This window comes from Hippocampus guttulatus, chromosome 11 (assembly GCF_054856545.1).
Source record: "Hippocampus guttulatus isolate MCC_2025c chromosome 11, RoL_Hgut_1.0, whole genome shotgun sequence".
Taxonomy (NCBI): Eukaryota; Metazoa; Chordata; class Actinopteri; order Syngnathiformes; family Syngnathidae; genus Hippocampus; species Hippocampus guttulatus.
In genome coordinates, this window is record NC_141271.1 from 20,276,635 (window position 1) to 20,300,794 (window position 24,160).

The 24,160-nt window shown below is 44.3% G+C and overlaps 1 protein-coding gene and 1 long non-coding RNA gene across 2 annotated transcripts; one reads left to right on the plus strand and one right to left on the minus strand.

The window, feature by feature from the left end:
* The first annotated feature begins 726 nt into the window (after positions 1 to 726).
* On the plus strand, positions 727 to 16,717 carry LOC147198579 (receptor activity-modifying protein 1-like). The gene is made up of 3 exons (XM_086124599.1): positions 727 to 801; positions 9,263 to 9,398; positions 14,677 to 16,717. Exons 1-3 carry the CDS (start codon positions 744 to 746, stop codon positions 14,930 to 14,932), a joined length of 450 nt encoding a protein of 149 aa, XP_085980725.1. The 5' UTR covers positions 727 to 743; the 3' UTR covers positions 14,933 to 16,717.
* Positions 2,016 to 22,782, minus strand: LOC147198580 (uncharacterized). The gene is made up of 4 exons (XR_015102382.1): positions 22,749 to 22,782; positions 22,602 to 22,660; positions 14,708 to 14,974; positions 2,016 to 2,284 (listed from the first exon to the last, which is right to left on the minus strand). It is a non-coding gene; the product is annotated as an uncharacterized LOC147198580 (long non-coding RNA).
* Between the last annotated feature and the right edge of the window lie 1,378 nt (positions 22,783 to 24,160).

The following is a 24,160-nucleotide window of genomic DNA, read 5'->3' on the forward strand; positions in this document are numbered from 1 at the left end:
ATTAACCAACATTAACTTCGTCCCTAAATTACACCCCGAGTCGTTTGGCACCAACACTTGACTTTGTTCTTGTATTTAGTCGATTTGCCAAGCTTGGCATACCTATTCCTCTTCATTTGACATTGTTACTACGCAACTTGGAAAAAAGACAAATGAAAATTTTGAATCCGGTCCACATCTAAGTTAAAGTTGACGGTTACAAGTCTCAATGGTACAAGTACCAATGGAAAAGTACCGTAACGAATGCACCCTCGCTGTCCTCCCTCCAGCTCGACCACCCCTCATTACGCCTGAACCCGCCTCCCGGTGCAGTAATTGCTCTGTTTGGTCCCCCCCCCAGTGTGCCATCCTCACAGAAGGACACATTGACACTTTCCACACACCGACAAAAGCTGTCGCCGCACCACTCGGGATACTTCGTCCCATGGCGCACCGAACGCATTCCAGCAGAGCGCACCGCGCGGAGCGTCGCCGAGGTGGAAGATAGCAAAATGCCGCCCCCCCACCACCTCCAACACACACATCACGCACAGCGCGCGCACGCGCGCGCTTCCCCTGCTGCATGCGACTGTGCTGGGGCACCTGACGAAGACTTTTGCCAAGCTCTCAGAGACCCCGTCGGATCATGCGTCTTCATGGACTTCCAGCAGGACTCTTCGAGCTCCTCTGAGCGGCTCCTGCACTTCTAAATAACTTTGCGTCCTGGGGGAGCTTTTGGAAGGGGAGGAGGCGGGGGCGCCAGGATGGGAGCTCGGATCGGGGCAGGCCGGCAGAAAGCGACGCTCCTGTGGATCATTGTGGGTAAGTCGACGACATCGCAGCAATGTCTCTTAAGCAATGTCAGAATAAGGGGGTTGTTACAAGTGAAGCAACTTGAAAAGACGCGCACAACTTCCACTGCCACTCGCTCAAATGTCACGTTATGTGTTGACATCATTTGTGGTATCATTTTCTTCAAAATGCAGGGCTGGGGGGTATCGGATCAGACTCGCTATCGGCATTGACTCCAAATCAAGTGACTTGAATCAAGTGCAGAAAAGTGTGATTGGGACATCCCTCCAAAATATTTGTTGACCGGGCTTAATATCGACTGACGAGAGACTGGTGACACGTTCTGAGGAACGGAGCTCTGCCATGAGCAGAGGGGCTGTGTTTGGGTTGACATTTGGTGACCAGTAATGTGTCTCCACTGGTCACAGTAAATAGACTTTGGCGAGCGGAGCTCATTATCTCGAGCGGCACACACGCAACAGCAGCCCACATACATCGGCTGTTCTGGAGCAAGAATGCCAATTACACAGGGTGGTGCGACTCCCGGTCTGCGCTTTGTAGCAAAGGCTCCGTTGGTCTTCGATTTCCCCCAAAGAGATTGCAATTTTGCACTTTATTAGACAAAATGCCTGAAATCTTTTTTTACCCGTTCCATTTCATCCTCCATCTTTTGAGATGAATCATATGGAAATGAGTTGAATAACAAAGGCAAACTAACACTCTTTTTTTTTCCATCCGTTTGAAGTCAAACATTTAAAGAAAATGACCGAGAGAATGCTTTGAGAGTCATTTGAAGGGGAATAATCTTCTCAGTTGGATAGCGTCACTACGAGGACTGAAACACGCTTAGAGTGGGTCAGGAGACATGATTTGGTGGGGCCGTGCATCGCAGAGGTGGTGACTTTCTTTCGTCTTGGCTGGGGCAAAGTTGAACGGAAAGTCCTGAAGTAATTTCAGTGGCTTGGTCACAGAAATCCAACCAAGCGTACAGTTAATTATTCATTTTTGATTTGCATATGTCCTTTTGTGCTTGTCTCCGTTTTCAGCCTTAAAGCATTAGTCCGAGCACAAAAAGTGCTACAACTTTTTTACCAAGACAATGTAATAGTGCTCACGGTCATATATTCTCGATCCTCTGTGAAGAATGACAAATAATAGTGCTGTACTGATGAGCCGATGAGGAGTCTGGACATCTCAATGAACCGTTTGCCTTATGTCTGCCTCATACTTCCCCGGGTTTGTCCGCGTGCGATCAATGTCATTTCTATCACCGCCAACAAATCTGAACGCTCTACCGCTCATATGAGCGATCATCTGCAGTCCTAAACCATGCCTCACCTTCTCCTCCGGTAATCGCCGAGCTGCTCACCCTGGCCAGCCTTTCACTCCTCAGACTGCAAACCTGTCCAAGTTTAACCTCCTCTCACAGTGTAGCGATTATTAACGCTTCTCTGACACAGCCCCTGATAGCTTAGAAATCATGAGCCGTTGATAAATTCTCACTCGGAGTCACCTGTGGGGCAGAAGAAAAAAAATTTGGTCACCCATGAAAATACCCTTCATGATGCCCCATCATCAACACGGAGGGGAATCGCCTCTGAGCAGTTTTGACGTTCACCCCCTGCCTCCTGTTCTCACACCGTTAATCTGTTTTATGGTCGCTCGTGTGTGAATGGCAACAATTTGTGGATAGGAGAGTGTGTGTGTGTGTGTGTGTGTGTGTGTGTGTGTGCGTGCGTGTGTGTGTATGTGATGAGCACTGCTGCGTTTCATGGTCAAGTTTGAGCGGCTAATGAGCAGCGTGTTGATGCGCTGCCGTTTAGCGTGGCGTGGGAGCGTGCATGTGTGGGTCTCCCTTTGTGTGGCGATTGCAGCCGGCGGCCGTCGTGGAATCGTCGCACATTAGAAATGAGCGCATGCGACAAAATATGTTTTCACGCGTGCTGCTCATACACACATCTGTCAGCGCATTCAGACAAAAGAGACAATTTAGCCTTCAGCACCACTTCATAACACAGATTGCATCCAGTATGTAAGTACGTACGGGTAGTATACAAAAAGAAAAAGTCTACACCCCCCCGTTCAAATGCTAAGATTTTTGTCAGGTTCCAATTAACAAACACTTTTGTTTTCCACCATGACGTATAACCTCTGGTGCAAAATTGCATTTCGGGGGGAAAAAAATAAACAACGGAGCTAATGTGGTTACACAAGGTGACCGCTTTTCAGACTTGAGACTTATGACTTGTACATTTGCGACTCCAAACACTATTGTGGGGACATTAAATACTTCAATCGGTCCATTGCATGGATTTTTTTCGACACACACATTTACGCTCCTTTTGCATTAAAAAACTTTTCTCTGTTAGTTGGCAGATGGTATCAAAATAGCTCATTGATATTTTTCTTTGCCTTGGTGGGAACTAAGCCTTGTCAGTCAGCTGCGGCGGACGTCATCAACAATGGCCAAAGCATGTGATGGGAACTGCCTTGTCGACGGATTAGGATTGTAATCTGAACACGGGAGGGAAATTTGACACTCCATTGCTGCAGGTGTGCATGGGAGCAGCGGTGTGAGGCGGTTTCACAGCGCCGCCTTGGATTCAGCAGCCGTAGCGTCACGCTCATTTCGAATTCTGAAGAGAAAGGCTGGATTAATTTGGCTCTCAACATGTTCCCTTCCTCTGCTGTTTCCTTAGCAGGATTTTCAATTCAATTCCACTTCCCAGCACTGAAAGAATGCCAATGTTATTACTCGGCCTAATCGCAAAAATCATCATGCCATACTGAAGCAACAACGCTCGCTGTCTCGCTCTCCTTTTTTTTTGTTCACAGACAAATTGTCCCACAAACGAGGGAACAAAAAGATATTTTTCCCCTCCCTTTTTTTTTTTTAAAGTAAAATGCTGTAAGCATCCCTGAAGCCTACGTAGTGTCCAAGCCCAGATCTGGCAGCAGGCTACTTCCTATCGGTTGCTTAGCAACTAGCACTAATTACGGGAAAGCTTGAAAATGCCACTCGCAAAAAAGATTTACTTGGGCAAGCACTCTTGAAAGCGACCAACAGTGTAGATCCAAGCAATTAAAAAGTCGACTCTTCATAATATGCGCCCTTTCAAAGTGTGAAACTAATCATGCGAAAAGACGGTTCGTAGCGTTGCTGGGAACAAAAACAAGCACAGTGGGGACATGAGCTATTTAACGCACATGATTGGCCACTTAGTAAATCCTCCACCCCCGGGGGCTGAGATAACGAGCGATACGGTTTGGAGGGCTGTGAGGCGTTGCGGCGGCATTTTGGCGCCAGCTAACTAACTCACTTGCATCCCCAAACTGGAATCTCTCTTATCACTTGACTTGACTTCTTCATTGTGGCGGCCAAAACAACCTCAAAGGTTGTGACTGTCAAGTTGCAGAGTCCACAACGAAATCCGCCTTTATTTTGCACGGCCGCGACCTGAACTTGCAGTAAAAGTGAAAATGAGACAAATGGATCTCTGTATTTCGGGGCAGTCTGGATGCACTGTGGCACCACGCTGCCTCTCACAGGTCAGTCTGAATACTGCGTTAGTCGTCTGGTTGGTGTGGGAGACTCGCGATTGTTTATAGAGATGTTTTTGCGCATCGTGTCTTGTATTGGTCATCTCAAGTATGCGACAAACATGAGTAACAACGTAAAATCATAAATAAATAAAAAATCTGCCCTTTAGCATTTTTGGATGTCTCTGCACAGGAACATCGCCCGCTTCCGGTCCTATTGTCATCCCCACAAATTGCTTGCCATTACCTTGGAGTGCCGATAGCGCCACTCACTTTAATGACCACCCGGTGATGGATGGGATCACCCTGACGCAAACACACACAAAAGACACACTTGATAATTGTCAACGTGCACTGTATGCGTTTGTTTTGGTGTGAGCAGGTCAGAGCTCGCCAAGCAGCGTCACTGAAGTGTGCGCTCAATGGGGCTGTCACATGTGAAATACTAAAGGTGATAAAAGGCACGTACAAAATCATTTAGCACAGAATCCCTGAATTTCATGTCGGGACCACTCCTACTTTTCCTCCCACATTTTAAAAGCGTGCATGTCAAGGTTCATTGAAGACTCTAAATGGTCTGCCTCTTACCCAAAGTCAGCTAGGATAGGCTCTAGCTCACCTGCAAGTGTAATCATTTGAAGCGCTATCGAACAAATTCCGTCCTATGAAACATTTCTGTGGCTGTGTGCTTTTGTATCTCCTTTTTTTTTCTCCCATAAAAAAGTAAAGTAACTGGAGATTATTAGATTGTCAAAAAAAATTAAAAAATAAATGTGTTTTCACTCACGGGGGCAGCACTTCATCCCCATTCATTCTGTGGGGTCAATTGTTTGTTCTGACGATCCGGGGCGGAGCTCAGGTGTTGCGACTAAGCAAGCGGCTGACTGACAACAAATCATCTCCACAAAATCTCCTCTGCCACCACAGATCAGAGCATGTTTGTGACCTTTTATGACTTGATCTTAACGTGAGACATCCGTTTGGGTTTCAGCTATCCCAGCGGCCTGAAGCCTCTCGACAGTGTGTTTGCCTTCTCTAGTAGTGTAGCACCACTGCAGTCAACGTCAGTGTTATTTTTAGCCATTGCTATAATACTTGAATTATGTAATCTACACAAAAAAAAAAAACCAACGACATGACTGGATTGTACACATTTCTGCGCTTCTTTTAGTCAAGCGGTTTCCGTTCCATGTCACAGGCTGTTTGTGTCTAATCATCTTAACCCGGCTAACGCTGACTTATTCATGCATGCATGCATCATCCCATTTGCAGTGTGTTTTGGTACCCCCCGATGCCAGAGTCACACTGTTTGGTTTTTCCCCCCCCCCTGCCCTCGGCATAAAATAGCCCCAACTAGGTCATAAATGGCTTTCGCAACCTCACTCGGTCACGGCGTATATTTTTGCCAGTGTAAAAATAGACACGTGAATATGCCAGGGTTCATTCACAACTTTCACGTCTTACCACACAGCTTGTCGTCAAAATGAAACGATAAAACAAGCTTGTGCATAACGTGACGCCCGTGTGTGTTCTCACTCCTTGTTAAATGTTGGTGAGCGATGAGGAACACATTAGAAATGGCAAAGCCCCATCTGACAAAAGTCAAAGCAGCCGTGCCTTTAGGGTTTGACATGTCAGTGTTTTGGGCATTGTGAGACTCGCTTGAAAGTGGCTCTGAAACTCGACACAGCGCATCCCCCAGGTCAATGTTGGTCGGCGATGTCGATGAGCTGAATTGAGAAGACACCTTTTTCAGGAATATGCAAACAAAAGATTGACTTGGTTGTTCATTTTTGCTAACGGGTCAGCAGGCTTATTTGTACACAAGCCATGAAAGTCACAATGTGATCGTAGAAAAAAGAAATCAAATCAGAACTGTTTTGGGATCATCGTTTCGGGCGCATTTTTGTAACTATTGATGTCAAAAAATTATTTTCAGAGATGGGGGTCATAATTCACGGCTGTCATTTTCCCCTGGTGGGGAACTGCCCAGTCTGCCCCAACAAACTTGCTTGTGAAGGTGTCACTTGTTTGCCAAATTTTTTTTTTTTAAATGTGAGTAACAATATTAAACACGGCATATGCTCTCTAATGAGACTTTTAGTTTAGTGGCTATTGTTTTCTCAATATGTGTTGCGCGTGACTCACACAACAAAGCTTGAACAAGCAAATGAAGCCAATATTGGGGCTTACGGGGCAATTCCAACCCAACGATGTGAAAGCTCAAACAGAAAGCTCCAGGCTATTATTCAAACCTAGTGCCGCTTCTTTCTTTTTTTTTTGCCATGGCTTTTTCCACCAAAGCTCGCTAGGCCGAGGCAAAGCTTACTTGACGGGTTTAATCGTCTCACTCGAAGGGGGGAAAAAAAAACAGCGTGTGAAGCTCCATGCCAATTCCAAGTTAAGGAGATACAGATGAGGAGTTCCATTCGGGGAGGACAAAGCGTGGCCAGCAGGCTTCCATTCTTTCATCCAGCCCGCCGAACACTTACTTTTTACTTTTTCATCTTTCATTCGTATTATGATCTATACATCAAAATAATATTGAGGATAAGGGGTAAGCCAACAGACGTTTTTTAAAACCTACCCCAGGATATTTATTGCTGCTAATTATCTTTATCTGCTTGTGGTCAAATAAAGTCATGAATCAGTTTTCACGAGTCCTGGGATATTTGTTGTTGATCGAACAGTTGTTTTGTTTTGTCTTGATATATCTGAGGGCATTTCATAAAGACCACAAAATAAAAAAAATTGACGAGTTTTTCAGTGAATTGATGAACTGCGTGTGGGGCGCAGGACAGTTTTGAGGCCTAACAGGACAAACTGGTCATTTTTATATTTCTTTGGAGAAAATCAGACTTCGATCCCACTTTCCACTTAACAATGTCAACAAATTCAGAGAGGTTATTATGAAGTCTGCCTCCTGGGTCTCCGCTGTCTCATTAGATGTCAGCGAAGGTATGCACACATGTGCATGTCAGAGCATGTGATTGACAGCTGCGGGGTTCCAAGAGAAACAGAAGGACAGCACATCTCTCCCTCGCCTTGTCATCTCCTCTAATTTGTCAGCCGTATGCACAGCTCGTCTCATGGAAACGGGAAACCACGCCTCGCTCGCTCGGCTCATTTGACTGCAGTCAACCTTCTGACCCGACTTAAGTTGACTTTGGTCCCGTCACATGATTAGTAGCCCACGCTTAGGATGCTTTGGGGGTTTCCCCCCCCCCCCCCACCAGAGAGCGTCTATACTCCTTTTCGGCCAGAGAATTGTTGAAAGCCGGCGGCCATTGGCATTGAATTGTGTTTCATGTTTTTTGGAATGGTGAATAGACAATTTGTACTGATCCATTGTGGTATGTTTGCGTCTTCGTCCAAAGCAAAAAAAATGACAAAATAAGTTGGGGAGTCGAGTGAACAGCTGGTTGGGGGTGTGTAGCATCATCGCACTGAGAGGTTGGTGACTCAGCTGTGAAGTTTATTTCTTCATATTAAACAAAACCATAATGCTCCCCCGGAATACAATCAAATGTAGCTAAACACGCCTGAATGGCCTGCGGAACGCGAGAGGCAATTAGTTTGTTCTTTCGCTTAGAACTCACTCGAGGTACATTTAAATTCAAGTTGATTTTATTTGCTGCAAATACTCAATTTATCAGTTTGAGAAAATCATCATCCTTGCTGCTCAATGGCCATGAGGTCCCTCAGAACACATTTAGGATTTGATTTTATTTTGTCAGACGATCAAAGCCAATGGGTGGAGCTTGGGCTTTGCATCAACCAAAGGCTGCTGACAGTTGCTGACCTCATGTAAAAAAGAAAAAGCAACAATCTAGTGACTTTTTTGGCAGTGCTGAAGACTTTTGAAGACATTGACCGCCCCCCCACCCCCCGAGCCCGAGATGTCCACCTGACCGTGTCCGGACTGCAAATGAATGGCGCATGCATGCTCAAAGGCAGCATTGTCTGGTTCCACCACACCGAGCGCTCATAAAATTTAGATTGTGTTTTCTGTTATGGAAGCAGCACTTCATCAAAACGCCGTCAAATTACTTTGTCAATTAGTGCAGTGGATCTTTGCACTTGGCGCAAAAATAACGTCATTACTTCTGCTCCATGTCTACAACTTTGCCCATTGTTCACGCACGGATCGCCGATCAGAAGCCGACGGCCGGTGCTCATCTTTGCCGTTTACCTTCACACTTTGACATCATAGTACGTCCATTTACATTCAACGGTGGGGTGGAAATTCTGAATAGTTCACTCACTGACACATTTTTGGAACTAGACAGCTGACAAAAGATTTCGGAGACTCAACTATTTGTAGACAAGCGGTTAAAAAAAAGTCAATCACCCATAACATGTCCCCTTTCGGTGCTCCGTTTCAATTCGTGTTCAATGGGCGGCCAATCTGAATATTTTCCCATTATGCAAAATGGATGTCTAGAGGGATGATTCAGAACAGGAACCAAATCTTTTTTCTTTATGAAACACTCATCAGGGTGGACCAAGTTTATCCAGGAAATGCCTGTGTGGGTTTTAAGCGATGCACAAACCTGCGCAAGTGTACAAAGTCAAACGTGTGGCGAGAAGCACGCATTTGCATTCTCGTCTACTGAATCTGTTGAAAAGTCAAAGTAGTGGGCGTCGTGCGGCGATACTGAATAATAACAGCAGAGGCGGACGACGACGAGTTAGATGAAAAGCTAGAAATGGAGATTTCCTTCTGGATGAATCATCACTTGTAAAAATGTCGTCGGCGAGAGAGAAAATAGCAGCAGTTTATTTGTGCACGTATACTTGGCAGCTCGTTTATTCTTATCGTGGAAAAAATAGATCCGATGAGTTGAAATTTTCGCACTAGAAGAACCGTGACCGACAGTGGATGCCATGATTCGTAAGAATGACCCGCATGACGAAAGTTCCCCTTAATTCTCTGATTTTCTACCAACAGTGACTCAGTGTGCGTGGGCACTGGGCTGCGGACCCCATTATGAATACGCCATCGGGGAGTTCTGCTTGGCCAAATTCAGACTGGACATGCAAGAGCTGGACCAGGAACACTGGTGCAGCTGGGAGGACACCGTCGAGTGAGTTCTGCAAACGCAACATTTACATGTCGACAAACAAAGGCGTCACCGCTCAATATTTGCATGGGGCTCATTCATTCGTTTGCAGAAAGTTTAACCTTTTTAGTTGAAAATGACTTACCGGTACTTTAACCTCCAGGATCCCACACCATACCCTTGGCAACGGCAGAACAAAATGTTTTTTTCCCCCCCCCCGACTCCGTTGCTAGCAGGCTCATGCGACCTCAAGCTAAGCTAGTCAGTCCCCTTGGATCAAGCCGTCCGTCAGTTTGAAATGTGAGCATCACACGCGTCACTGAGTTCGTTTAGTCGGGCAGCCATTGTGTGTATTGTAAAAAGATATCAGGGCCACGGGCCATCATCACCATCTCATTTTAGGGGCACAAAAACAGAGCAATGAGTACAAACATGAAAAAGAATCAGAGATCAGGACGCAAACAAATCTCAAATATGGGCGCAAGGCGGCAGAGAAGGTCAAGTGGACTTATCGGGACGGTCGATCAAAACTCGAGGGAAATCTGACGCGTACATGTGTTTAAATTAAAGGCAGGCAACTCCCTTATCCCTCTTCTCTACTTTCCATCCTCAGTGGGCACCGATAACGTTGAGAAATCCAGGGATTAAAGGCTAATTTCACCTCAAATGCGACACAGGATTTAGTACACCCTGCACCTCAGTGTCATCACAGATGGAATGAAACGTTAAAAGTCACTCATGTTGCGCTGTCCTCGCGACATGTGACTATGTGCGGCTCGACAGCCAACGAACCAGTAAAGAAAACCGCGTAGGCAAGGCTTACTTTTCTTGCTTTTCTAAAGTTCTCTTGCCCCAGCAAGATGCAAAAAGGGATGCGCGAGTATGTTGTGGTAAAAAAACGAAAGCCTATCAAGGCTCAAGTGTTTGGCGGACACTCACGGCATCAATGAGCAGTTCTGAACCAACTGGTCTTATCCACCAGAAATACGTCAAAGCTCTACTATTCACAACAGATGCGCTTACGTCACTGAAAGGCGGAACGATCCAGAAAAACGGAGGATTTACTCTCACATGTTTTTCCCATACAGTTTGCACTATGAAATAGACGATAATATCAAACTTATATTCAAATATCAACTTATTCACAACTTTTCAATTAACACATTAAACTCACGACACGTCGATTTTGAAGACTAATGGACTGTGGTTTGTTCTTTAATTGTAAATATTTTGTGAGGAACAAATTGATGAACACCACATTATACATACAACAGCGTCAAGCTATTAACCTTTAACAGTTCTACAGATTTGTATCTCTTGAGCATCTCGCGGCAATTTCTAGATTTCTTTCCCAAAAAGTCCAAACCAAGTCAGTGTACCTGTATCGAGCCTCAATTAATGTGCCTATTTGATCATATCATCTTCATTTTTAATAACACCTTCTATTTTTCCTTTACATTCCTCCTCTACATCTATTCTGGGACTCTGGGAGCATACACAATTCACAGCATGCGCGCATTCCCGCAGTGCAGCCACATTCCCTTCCACTGCTCGAGTGTCACACATCGCGCTAGGCTTCTTTTGTTTCACGTTGAAAGAGAATTGAATTAAGAGCTGACATCTTGACTGACAAAGTCAAAATGCTTTGTCCTTCCCCCTTCTTCCTCTCGAGACGCACCGTACTTCTCCTCTCGCCCTCCTCTTGGCTGAAAAATTGACTTTGATGGTGACAACCCACTGACCCGCATTTTGGAAAGGTGCAACGTGCCAGGCAGACGTGCTAACAGTTCCATTACAGAAATCGGTTTGAATTACTCATTACGAGTGTTTTGTTTGGTTTGTGTCAGTCTGGTCTGTCTGTGGGATTCGTGAGCCTCCGTTGCTTCGTAGTCGTCGAGACCGGACGAATTTGGCGGTGGTCGTGTGATGACGTCTGCGCGACAACGGCCTTTGTCGCTCGCTTCTGATCAAACACTTGACATAATCCGCTTTTTATTAATATGCTTTCTCTTCGCCAAGGTGAGCGACCGGAGGCTCTTTATCGTCGTCTCATTCCGCTTCCTTGCGCGTGTTAGCCAAACTGATGCGTGATTACTTCGAATGAAATCACAATTTCAGATGAACATGAAATATGAGCTACATTCAACAAGTATGAGATTTCATCCTAAAAGAGAGCTTTCCGATTCTGACAGTCACATGTAAGCGCAGAAGACATTCCATGAAATTATCCGTCTGGGGGCTACTAGTTCCACTTGATGATTAATCCAAATTACAGCTGTATTTGTTCCCCCCGGTCTTGTCTCCGTTTTGTTTTTTGGTTTTTTTTTAATACCCCAGGCTCCTGGTATAAAAATAGCTCAGTATCTTCTTCCAACATTTTTTTTTCATTGTTTGAGGCTGTTTAGTTCAGTCATCCGTTCAAGCCTGTCGGCTATCTGTAATCATTTCCCAAAGTCTTTTGTGTATGAGCTCACACTGGATTGGGGACAAAAGTGAGGCCCGGGCAAAATTGTGCACTCAGTAATATGGAAAGCAGCCAAAAAAAAAAAAAAGATTCTGCGACATGCTCCAATTAAGCGTCTCATTAGATATCAAGTTGGAAATGGATTATTGGTGCTTTTTACCGCTTCGACGACCTGATAGCATCAAGTAATGTGGAGATTTTCACGCTGTTATGAGAATTTAGTAGGTGCTGGATGAGGATTTAAAGATACGGATGGAAGCTTTTATGTGATGACGTGCTGAGCAAAAACCACGGAACTTGGTTTTTTTTTTTTTCTTTCTCCCATTATCATGAGCTGAACTCAGGCTCCACAATGCAGAGGATGATGTAATAGGCCTTTCCTCATTCATTTTGGTTTGATGGATTTGGAGTTCAATCATCCTTCCGCTCACGTACTACGATTAAGTTTCAGTTGCTCAGTCCGACGCTTCAGTGGTTGTCTTCCTTCAAGGGAGACTTGAAATAAGAAATGCAGCCGCCGTCTGTAGCGGTTGGCCACCAAAGCAAGTGACAACTTGTCATATCCGACGGCTTCGGTGAGAACAACAATGTGGCAATTGACCGTCGCGCCTGATATGAACCTTTGAACCGCCAATTGTTATTGCGGATCGTAATTCACAAAGCTATTATTAGTCCGCTGTTGGCAGGGCGCGATTGCGAAAATCGCCGGTATGACAAACATGTCTTATGGCTTGGAAAGAGAATCCATTTGAATTCAATAAAAAAATCCAATTAAAAAATAAAATACGGGTAGTTCCTCAAATTTGACCAAATTACAAATAAAGCAATGACCCTTTCAATAGGTACAGTGTTTGTTTATAGATTTGTATTAGTGGCCATTTCCTCAATATTCCTCATCGGCGCAGAGTGCGAGCGAAGGGAAGGGCTTAAAGGCGCTAAGGAACAATGCTGACGTCCGGCCCAGCGCCGCCTGCCAGTCTCTTCCCGTCCGTCCGTCAGTCCGTACGTGCGAGTGGTGGAATGTCAACACGTCGGGCATCGGCGACTTTCTTCCCTCCTCCGCCGAGACAATTCAATTAGGCCCGTCAGGTCGTCCAGAAAATGAATGAGCCGTTCCGGATTCCCGGGGCTCCAGTGAATTGCCGCCAATTAGGGTGTCCACAATAGCAATTTGCAGGACGTCTGAAAATATCCGCCTGCCCCTGGCAACCTTTGCCAACAACCAAAACACGGCGCAACCACGGCACAGCTTCGCATATGGGTCAGTCTTGCCACGGTTTGCTTTTCAGAACAACAACATGAAATGTTCTCTCCGCTGGGGGAAGGCCCGAACGTGATGCGTAAACCACATTTGGGACACTTTCGAGATGAACTCATAGCAAAGCTTCTCAAACAAAAGGTTACTAATTTTTAACAGATGCACCGACCAAGTATGAGCGATACTACATATGACCAAGAGGAGAAGTCATGGAAGAAGCTCGGCTAACTGCTATCTTATCGTTCCCTTTCAGTTATATCAGGAAAATCGTCCAGCCAATTATCGGTATGTGTGTACTCTGCTTAAGCAAACATATCAGCAATTAATTACCATGAACTTGATTACAATAATATCGCGAACCTTACATTTTCAGTGCTTGCCGAAATGTAATCATTACAAAGGCAAACCTGTAAAGGTTTAACATGAACGATTGTCAAGCATTAGCCAATCAGAGAGGGAAAATCCTTCTTTGCACATTCCAGACACCACAAGATAATTGCTCAGCAAAGTCTTTCAGAAACAATCGATAATCGGGCCTTGCTGACTTTGATTGAAGGGAGGGGATGCTCAAATTTGACCAGATTATCGTTATGTGTGTGCTGCACTTTTCCAAGCCAATCTCTTATCAGCCACGAAACTTCACCTCACGTGATACAGCAAATCCAAACACGTTTAAAACGTACAAGTGTTGGCACCGACTGTTTTCCGAGCAGACCGGGAAAGAAAAAAAAAAATCACCGTTAACTCACCATGCACCACAGAGTAAACGCTCAAGATTAATCTTTTAGAGACATGCAGCAATTGGTCCTTTGCTAACTTTCATCAGAAGGCAGAAAACATTTAAGACATTTTTCTTTAAATCAGAATCAAAAATACGTTCGGGGACACATAAAGCAGCCGCTGATTAAAATGTGCTGTTGATCAGTGTGACTGCTTTTTAGTGCACACAAAGCCAAATACTTACAACTGATGGAGCTTTTAGAAATAATTGACGCTGCTGTAATCGAAGAATATTTGACCCTTGGCAATTAATGAATCTCATGTCCTAAGATGCATCATAAATCTGTCCCATCAAATGTAACCATTAGCTGGCATTGGGATGGATTTTTTATGTAGTTGTTTCTTCAGTTTACAAGCTGCTCGTGTATGTGTCTGCGACCTGCTGAAACTATAACGCTGCTCCACCATTTTGGCAGCGAGGAGGGGGCCACATTTCTCCGCCCACCTCCTTCAAAAAGCGGACTCTTGCCTTGTGTGGCTGAGATCGACTTTGCCATTGATTTCGTATCGTCAAGGACGGCAAGTAACAGTCAATGAGGAAGGACACAAAACGCAACTCACACAGAGCTCGCCTTCGGCAGCAGAAGCAAACACCATTGATTTAATTTATGCGACATTCGTCTGCTCTTGGTGGTTGAATTGACTTGAACCCCGATGAATTGAATTTGACAGCCAGCATTTGTGCTTTTTTTTTTTTTAACAAACTCCTGCTAAATATGAGTTTGTGTCATCAGGTCAATACTGACTCAGAATTAATAACGTTGTGACCGACGCTTGTCAACATGTCACCACCGTTCCAGACTGTACGGCGAGCTGACCAACTGCACCTACCTGGTGGCGCTCAAGATGGACTGCTTCTGGCCCAACCTGCTGGTGGATGACTTCTTCATCCGCGTGCACAAGACCTACTTCCACAATTGCTCGCTGTCGGGACGTCTGCTTAGGGACCCCCCCAACCGCATCCTGGGCCCCTTCATCGCCATTCCCATTCTGGTCACCCTGCTCGTGACTGCGCTGGTGGTGTGGAGGAGCAAGAGCAGCGAGGGCATCGTGTAAGCGCAGCCATCCGTCGAGGAGCCCGTTTCTTCGAGGGGGAACCTTGGATGTGGGGGGGAAGAAAAAAAACTGATGTGAATGATGGACAAGAATCGAGCAGCTATTTATATGACCTTGATCGCACTTGTACAGCAGACAGTAAAGCCAGGGGTGAGGCAGCGCTGGACTTTACAGATGGATGTTTGCTAATCTATATTGAGCCAAGGCGCATATCGTTGCCGCTGGGCGGAATCCACGAGCCTCCAAAGTCATCACTTTTCACGGGAGCCCCAAAACGCCATCTCTGTGCCACCGTGGTCATTGCATCATCAAAGAGAGCAAGCCGTCGTCAACAATTTAGATTGGTGGATCATTTGTAAAAAATAAACCCCCACACGTGCGGATTTACCAGTACTATAGATGTGTGAAAATAAAATATGGCGATGACCAAATTGTGACAGGGCCCAAGATGAGCGAAAAATCTCCTGGCACACTACCAAACGAAAATGTAAAAACGTACGCTGGAATCAAATCATGAAAATTTCTCAACTGGGCCTGCTTAGTTGAACACAGAACTGACACACTCACGAGTTGTAGAGTAGATGTCGCTGGCATTGATGGATTTCCAGTGGAACCTTGGTTTTCAGGGTTAATCTGTTCCAAAAGTCTGATTAAAGCAAATTATTATTGTATTTAATTTTTTTATTGTTATTATGATTATTATTATTCTTTTTTTTTTTTATATATATTTTCAAAATGCTTCCGATGAACGTTTGAGGTGAGGGCCACTCAAGAAAAGCCTTCAAGTGTCGCTTTGTGTGGGGTAAGATTCCAAGAAACGGGTGGGTGAGAGCAAGCTGAGGCGTTCACTACGGACCATTTTTCAACAGTACCAAAAGTGAGCGCGTGTATGCAAATTGGGACCAAAATTTCAGCAAAAAAAATGTTTCAGATTGCTAATCAACAAATTTGGTCCAATAAAAATGACAAGAGGAGTTTGCCCCTGCTAAACACTTCCCAGACAAGCTAGCATTCCGCATTTGTATTTCTTCTTCTGCTACAGTAGTCTGGATGTCCTGTGGCACCACGCTGCCTCACACGGGTCGGTCTTGGTGCTACAAGACGCATTCAGTTTGGCGGAGTAGATTCGTTGTTGTCAGTGGAGATATGGTTGTGTGTGGTGCGCTTTAGCTAGGTCGCATTTTCAAAATGGGCTAAAATGTTAAAACTCAAGATTTGTGTCCTCCACTCTACCCCACCCCAGATATATTTTGTCAAACTATAGAAATACACACACAAACCCAATTTCAAAATGTTCTCCCGTGATCTCTGTTTGTACTACAGTACTTGGAGAGTCATCATCCCCCAAAATGCTAAATGTCCAACTGAATGACGAATTCAAAGAGGAAAGCACAATCAAACCACCAAAAGAATTCAAGCTTGAGATCAAGTTGCCCAACGCGCAGCTCTGCTAACGGCTGCCAATGCCGAAAGCGAAGCTTTTATATCGCAGACCTGAGCTTTGTATTGATTTATGATCTGCCAGCGTGGTGTGCGAACGCTTTCCTCATTGATATTTTTGAATGCTCTCTTTCCTCTTCAGGGAGCTTGAGCTATAACCTGCCTGTCAAGAAAAAAACCCCCTAATAAACACAAACAAAACACACCCACTCCTCCCCAACATGCTCCTACTTTGTACTTTGTGCCAAAACAGAAGGCGGCATTTGCAACAGAAAGAATGTCTTGAAATGATTGAAATGTACCATCTGAACAGAAAGGGAAACGTGAATAAAGTGTCTTATTGTGTGTCAGGATTGGACGTCTTGTGTACCAAAAGAAAACAAGTTTGTTGGGTGTTTTCTTCAACTGCACTGATCCCCCCCCCACCTCCCAAAGTAATCATAGGTTGCAATAAACTGTTCTATGACAACTGCACACAACAAAAAAAAGTATTTTTGGGTTCCCATTAAAAAGTGGATTAGGAATGATACCGCCCACTGAAAAAAAAAAGTTGCATTAACCATCCATCTAGGATACTTTTTTCTGATTACCAGTTATGATTCAGTCTGTTATGTGTAAATTATTTACACACAAAAGAAAAACAAAGAAAATAATGAGGAGAGCTGCAAAGTGGATGTTTTTCAAAGCTTTTGCCGTTGCGTCACCGTGTGATCGTTGACCTCGTAAGAGAAGTGTTTTCTGTAAAAATGCCGCGGATGGCACTTGATGCGAGCGTGGGCACCCGCGTTCTCTTTCGCTGGTTTGTTTGGCAGGGATGAGAAGCCAAATGTCACAAAGGCCCAGGCTTGCGCAATGCCGGGTTTGTGTTTGGCCCCACGTGTCCCGTGGTTTTTTTTTCCCTTCATACATCATTTCGCTGACAATCGACAGTCGCTCTCGGCGTTGGCGTCATGTCAGAAATCAAGCTAGCGATGGTTACCGAGGTCTTCCGGTGTTACGTAGTCGGATTCCTTCTAACCATAGAGAGCGGATCACCATGACAACCTCAGTCAGGTTCAAATGCTCCGCAGCAGTTTAACATCCCAACACGAGCCAAGAGCCTGCCTGTGCTGACCAATGACGACATCATTGCTGGGGGCATTGGGGGGCGGGGCCCTTGTGCCTGTGCGCTGCTGCTGCTGCCTGATTGTTTTGCACTTTTCCCCAATTCTTTTCATTTGGCTTCACACAAGTGTTTAATTTTGTTGTCGTTATCTTTATTCGAATAAAGTGCCCCCAGACAGGCTTTGTTTCAGCTGTTACAGCCCTCGACAGTATACGCGCGTAATTCAGTCGGCTCAAGTTCAGCCTATTCAGACGTGAACACGTATAGGGTTTCATTTTTATTCCTTCCTCCTCAAGTAAAGTTGTCCCCAGTTGTTACAGCGACAGCACTTTAGAGGCTATTTAATTTAAGCATTGTCCTCTTTCAGTAAAAGTGCCCCCAGACAGGCTCTGTTCACGCACGGATGTTCATGGCAGCGCCACAAACCGAAGCTGCGCAACAGTCGGCACAGCGGGAGGACCGTTACCGCGACAGAACGGATGAGGAAAGTTGGGCAGAGAATCCACCGCAGTGCAGCTAGCTTGCGAAAGGAAAGAGAGGGTCCGGCCAGTTCGGATTTACCGCAACGAGGGAAGTGTTGAAAAGCCCGCGGTCTAACTTCAGCAGCGGTTCGTCACGGCATCCTGGTAAAAATAAACCATTTCAACTAAAAAGAAACTTTTCAAATACAAGTGGCAGCCAAAAGGCACTGGCGTGCTCTCCTTCTCATTGGGAATCTCCCAACATACAAGCTTTTTTTTTAACGTTAAAATCATGAGAATCAAGATCATTTTGGGCAATACGAAAGCAAAGAAAGAATACCAACTAGTGCGGCAGTGACTGAACAGGCCTTCTTGTCTTCTTACAAGCTGATACTCTAAATGCCGGAAATTAAGTTGAGAAAGTTCTTAAAATTAAGGCTGAAAGTATACACTCCTTTCATCTCGGGATGTTCATGACCACTTTTTTTTTCCAGACCGATACCAGTATTCACTAAGACTGATACATGAGCAGGCTACTTTTGATTCATCAAACACAAGACAGATAACATTGATAACATATACATGAAATAAAGACAAAGGCCTTTCTTTCTTTCAGATACATGTGACGATTCCCAGATGTGTCAAACTGCTGCAGTGTAGCGCCACCTACTGGCGAGGAGGACTTCATGACAGAATTTTTTTTTTTTTTTTTGTGGTTGTACGGATCGTTGAATGGTATCGGCAGCTACCATACCCAATGCATTGAAAAGGTGCCAGTATTCAGCCATCCCTACTTCCGTCACATTTTTTCACTTTAAATCCATTGTGGTCATCGATAAAAGCAAATTCATAAAAACTAAATCTGTCCAGATAGCTGTTGACCAAACTCTATACCTGCCACTATAAAAGGAGTGGTGGAAGACGTGAGAGCAGACATGGTTTCCCTACCCTCTAGCCCCACCGGACATCATAATGTCATTCACAGATGTTAGCAGTTTATGTGGATGTTATTTTCCGTGTGCGTGTGTGTGTTTGTCCGTTCTCCTCCCATTCCCAGGCGTCCCTCGTGAATTTCTGTCTTATTTGACATCTCCCCAGCGTAACTTGGGCTAAATAAGTTCTGAACGAGAACCTGGCCAGACAACAACAACAAGAATGAGGACAAAAAGTAGATGAAGTGCTTTTCTGGCGACTCGCCGTCAAATTGGTGAGGTGGCGTCCAGATGATCTTTCATCTCAAGTGTTTTCGTCATGCCGGTCTCGCACGCTTGCACTTGGAGGCGCTCACGGAGAATTGTCACATGAGATTGTTGACAGAACAGCCATGCCAAACGTCACTCTGTTAATTACCAAGCCCGCGCTAAACGCCGCTTGGAAAGTTGAAAAGAAAAAAACAGCCCAAGACAACATTTCCCATGGTTGACACAAAAAAATGGGTGCGACTATCACCATAAGATATTTCTTACAAAACCACATTGACAAGTTGACAGAGGCAGCGTTCTGACTGCCCGCAAGGGCCCGATTCCCAAGTAAATTAATAGCTTCTTTTGCCGTGCAACTCAAAAAAAAAAAAATGAGGCAAACGTCTGAGGAATTGGACCTGAGAGAAATGCTTCTGCTTTGACCAACATGATGGACCAAAGCAAGAGAAGCAGGAAAAGGACAACGGCACATCAAGAAAATGACTGTCAGGGGCTGATTGAAAGGGTGACACGCACTCTAATTAAAGTCCTGTAATTGTTTTGTTACCATGACAAATAGGTGGGGGTCTAAGGGCATCTGCAATTTGAGCCCTGTATCTAAAAAGGCCCCCGCAAAGCCGGCATGAATTGTATTTTCCCTCATGGAGGCAGTACTTCATCACCACGACACTGCGTAATGTTCTCTCTGTTTTGCAGCATGGGGATGCTGTTGCACACCCCTCGCTTGTTCACAAGTAAATTGAAGCATCCATCTCCGATGCATTAGTCTGAAATTTGCTGTGGTTTGTGCCGCGATGGTGCGCATCAGTGATAATTACTTGAGTTGTGGTAATTTAGCCAAACAGCCTCACATGACGCAACGAGTGATGGGTCTGTGAGTTTGTGATGAAGTTGCCCCGACTTGATGTCTTTTGTGTTTGCAGGCCGCCAAGCTAATGCGGCCGCACAATGAGAAGCCGCCCACGGCCGCAGCGCCGGCGTGGGCGGCCTTTCAAGCACAACAAAGCAAGTGGAGAGCCGCTTGCTCTTCAACTTACAAATGTGTTGTACATACTGTTTGTTTGTTTGTTTGTTTGTTTGTTTGTTTATTGAACATAAAACATATATACAGTAATAATTTGACAGAAAATAAGGTAGATAAAAAAAGTAAAAAGAAAGAAATCAATCTTCATTCAACAACTGGACACGGACATGTGTAAGTGAGCCAGCGGACATTAAATCCCCCCCCCTTCATCCCAACCCACCCCCTGCAGATTGGAAAACCAATAAGTAAAAATGAATTAAGGACTAACTACAGTATGATATCAAATCCCACACTATTAGAACCAGACAAGTACAGATCTATTTAAAAATATATAAAAATAAAATCATTGGAATCTTCTTCAAGCAAATAAGTGCTAGGGGTGTACAAAAAAATAGATTCACTGAACTACAGTATCGGGATTTTATTTGCCAAGGTTCAATATATCGATGTCAAAGTTCAGAATCGATTTTCATAATTTTTCAAAAAGCGACGGTGAAGCTACCACTTTTCTCCAGGAGGTGGCAGCACAGAGCCAGTTTGTTGTAGTGAGTATTGGATTAAAATGTTATATTATATATACATTGACACACACACACTATTATTGGGGGGGAGGAAAAACACCAATAAGCGTGATATTGAATCGCAAATCACAATACAATCAATATTTGTGCTATAAATCTAATAATCGCTCAAGTATTGTGATTTGAATCGAATGGTAGAAGAATCGCCCCACCCCCAAGGATGTGTATCTGTCTATCAAATAACCAACACAAAAGATTTGTGGTTTTTCTATGGGTTGAGAAGCAGTGACATACATCCACATTTGTGGTGCATGATTTTTTTTTGTTTTATTTTATTTTTTAAATAAAATCATCTGTAAGCCTTTGATTTTCAAAGGTAATATACAATGAGTGTGAAATGTTCTTACTCATCGAGACAGTTATCCATGTGTTGTTCGGCTTCACTGTTTTAGTCTTGTTGCTGGTCAGGGAGCAGCTGCCGCTTGCAATCTAACAATCGACGCATTTTGCACCAGCGGAACGATGAAATACAAGCAGAGGTAATTGTTAGCCAGCAAGCCCGTAAATCATCGGGCTTGTTTCGCCGAGTGGCGAAATTGGATGCAGGCTGGAAAGAACAATGCATCAGGATGCTGGGTGAGAGCAAGTTTGCGCACAGAAAAGTGAGGCCAGGCAACGAGACGGAGCGAGGCGCCAGGCGAGGGAACGAGCGGCGAGCGCCCGACGCCCACCAGGTCACAACAACAAACAAAAACAGACACGCGCACACAACACACGCACAACGTGTGTTGTTCATAAAGGAGTAAAGATGAGACTCTGACATGTGATTCATCTCTGACTGTCTGGCCTCTGGGCTGCCTGACATGATTAATAAGGTTGGCCGTGCCGCTCCAAGAACCGCATCAGCCGGAATTCCACAGGCAACCGTCCATCCATTTTCTATCGCGCTTGTCCTCATTAGAAGCAAATTCCAGCTTCTCTCCCCATTGACTTTCTGGTAAGAGAGGCTGGGTGCACTTTGGACTGATCACTGGTAGTGATGCTAGCAAGGCATTAGTCCAAAAGGTGCACGTTTACATTCCTATGTTGTCTTTATTTAATTCAAGCAGACACCGGAATATCAACGAGAACCACCATTCAGCACCAAAGGCACTTATCACTAATCACCAAGTCGCATTTGACCACACTTAAAGAGCACATACTTAACAGCACGCATTGCACATGCAACTAAACTAATAGGTAACGATACATAAAACACAGCCAAGGCACTCAACATACAGTTATACATTATGGAACAAAAATGGGAGCTTTGGTATTGAGTTTGAGCAGTGAGGCACTGCAGAAGTGACGTCACGTCGGCGCAAATCACGCTTTCAGCACGTTGACAACTGCGACGCATTCAAGTCAATACAACTTTATTGTCAAATGTGCTGTATACAGCACAGATGAAATTTCTTCCCTCTAAACCAGACAACAAGAGGAGCATTCAGAAATGTTTGAAGAGTAACTCAAGGATATCCCGGCTTTGAAAGCTGTATTATGGTGATTTATTTTCTTTATTATAGCTATTATATATATATTTTTTAATTTTAACAATGTATGTAAAAGATGCTAATGGGATTGCCTGATGTATGTGATGTGTTTTTAAAAAAAAAAACAACAACAACAACAACAACAAAAACGTTGCCAACTCAAGTGTCCATAGCAGACCACACACGGTGGATTGTAACCGGTCGTGTCCGAGAATTGACGACGCACAGCAGAATTTCTTGTACTGGCTGCGTTTAATCGTCTCAACCACACAGCCTGACGAAAAGGGCAGAAAACAATGTCCTCCCGTCAATTATTGAGTGACACATCGTAGCCCCTCCCCATGGACACCAAGAGAAAAAGGGCTCACACTTAACACAACTTACCTGACTAAAATAGCCGAAAACAATGTCCTCTCGTCAATTCGAGTAATACAACGTGCCCCCTACACAAATTATATGGCCAACATTATATTCAAATACTTAAACTTGTGAATGAAGACAAAAGTTTCTTCCAGCTCTAAAAACACTTACCTTACCTCTCTCCATGGATATCAAGAGAAAGGGGGGAAAGTCAAAGGCGGGAGTTGTACTTAAAAGAGGTGGTGCCACATTAATTAATGAAGTAGGGGAACGCATAACCATTTTTGTTCCCCCCCCCCCACCCCCTTCAAAATGGAGGCTATAGTAAAAGACCCCGTCGGGTATTTATCATTTCACAGATTTGGTGTAATTATAATGCATTTTCAAGTCGTATTTTTTTTGAGTTTGCGTCAGCTAAAGACAAAAATGTTAAGGTTTGTTGCATTGTCTTAAGAATATTAATACTGTAGTTAAGTATGTCAGCTAAGGAAAAACAATGCTCCTATTGGTTATTATGTGAAAATATGTTTTTATTTTGAGTGAAATCTAAAAAAAGATTTCTTCATTTTATTTGAGTTTATCAAATAAAAAAAATAAGCAGCCCAATCATGTGTCGTGAAAACCAGAATAGGCCAATGATTATTTTTAAATAAAAATGAAATAATTTAAGTCCTAAAGCTTATCTTTATTTTATTTTTCATAAGTCTTAATTCTTATACGTCGCTGTTAAAAATGCACCAGTTAGTGAAAGTGGTAAAACTGTCATTTTAATGCTAGGCAGGGGTTGCTGACGTCGCGGAATTATTTATTATATCATTCGTGCCATTCAGCACACGTCAAGTCAATCATCTCACCATCATCATTATAAAGCGACATTGATTGCGCTGTAACCATTTGAATGATAACATGCTGTTTGTCCTCGTCGTCTGGGTTGAGAGCAGTATTGGCTGCATGCAGACCATTGCGCTGACAAACGAGCCATCAATGAAGCACATTAATCTCGTCCTTGATAACTTTGGCAGGTTTGTTGTCCACACAAATCCTTTGGAGGCTTCGGCTTGGCCCCTCATTAATTCCTCACTAGCAAGCGCAAAGTTGGAAAAGCTGCTTCCCAAGTGGAGAATGGATTTTGTCGTCATGTTTTGTTTTGTTTTGTTTTCACAAGCGAGGCAGAAAGGGGAAGTGCAAGTATGGTAGCACTGTCGCTGTCTCATTATCTGCCATGGCTGCCAGTCTTCACTGTCACGGACCAAGCATTGGCTTTGATTCTATTTCTGACACTTGACAATTCCCTGACAGCCTGACGGACTGTGAGGGGGGAAAAAAATGACCAGATTGACAGGAGGGCTGCAATCCAGACCAGGATCCGATATCCAAGGCTCATCCTGGATTTCTTTTTTCTTACTATATATTCTACTAGCTGTTACTATTGTGTGTACACTTTTTTTCTGAACATTGTACTCAATTCATGAGAAACTATACAGCACGGGTGTCAAACTCAAGGCCCGGGAGCCAGATCCGGCCCGCCACGTCATTGTATGTGGCCCGAGAAAGCAAATCATGTGTGTCAACTTTCCTTGATC

Coding starts and splice junctions, on each gene's coding strand:
- LOC147198579 (XM_086124599.1), top strand. CDS start 744: ATGGGAGCTCGGATCGGGGCAGGCCGGCAGAAAGCGACGCTCCTGTGG. Junction 802..9,262: donor GCTCCTGTGGATCATTGTGG/GTAAGTCGACGA, acceptor TTCTACCAACAG/TGACTCAGTGTGCGTGGGCA. Junction 9,399..14,676: donor AGCTGGGAGGACACCGTCGA/GTGAGTTCTGCA, acceptor CCACCGTTCCAG/ACTGTACGGCGAGCTGACCA.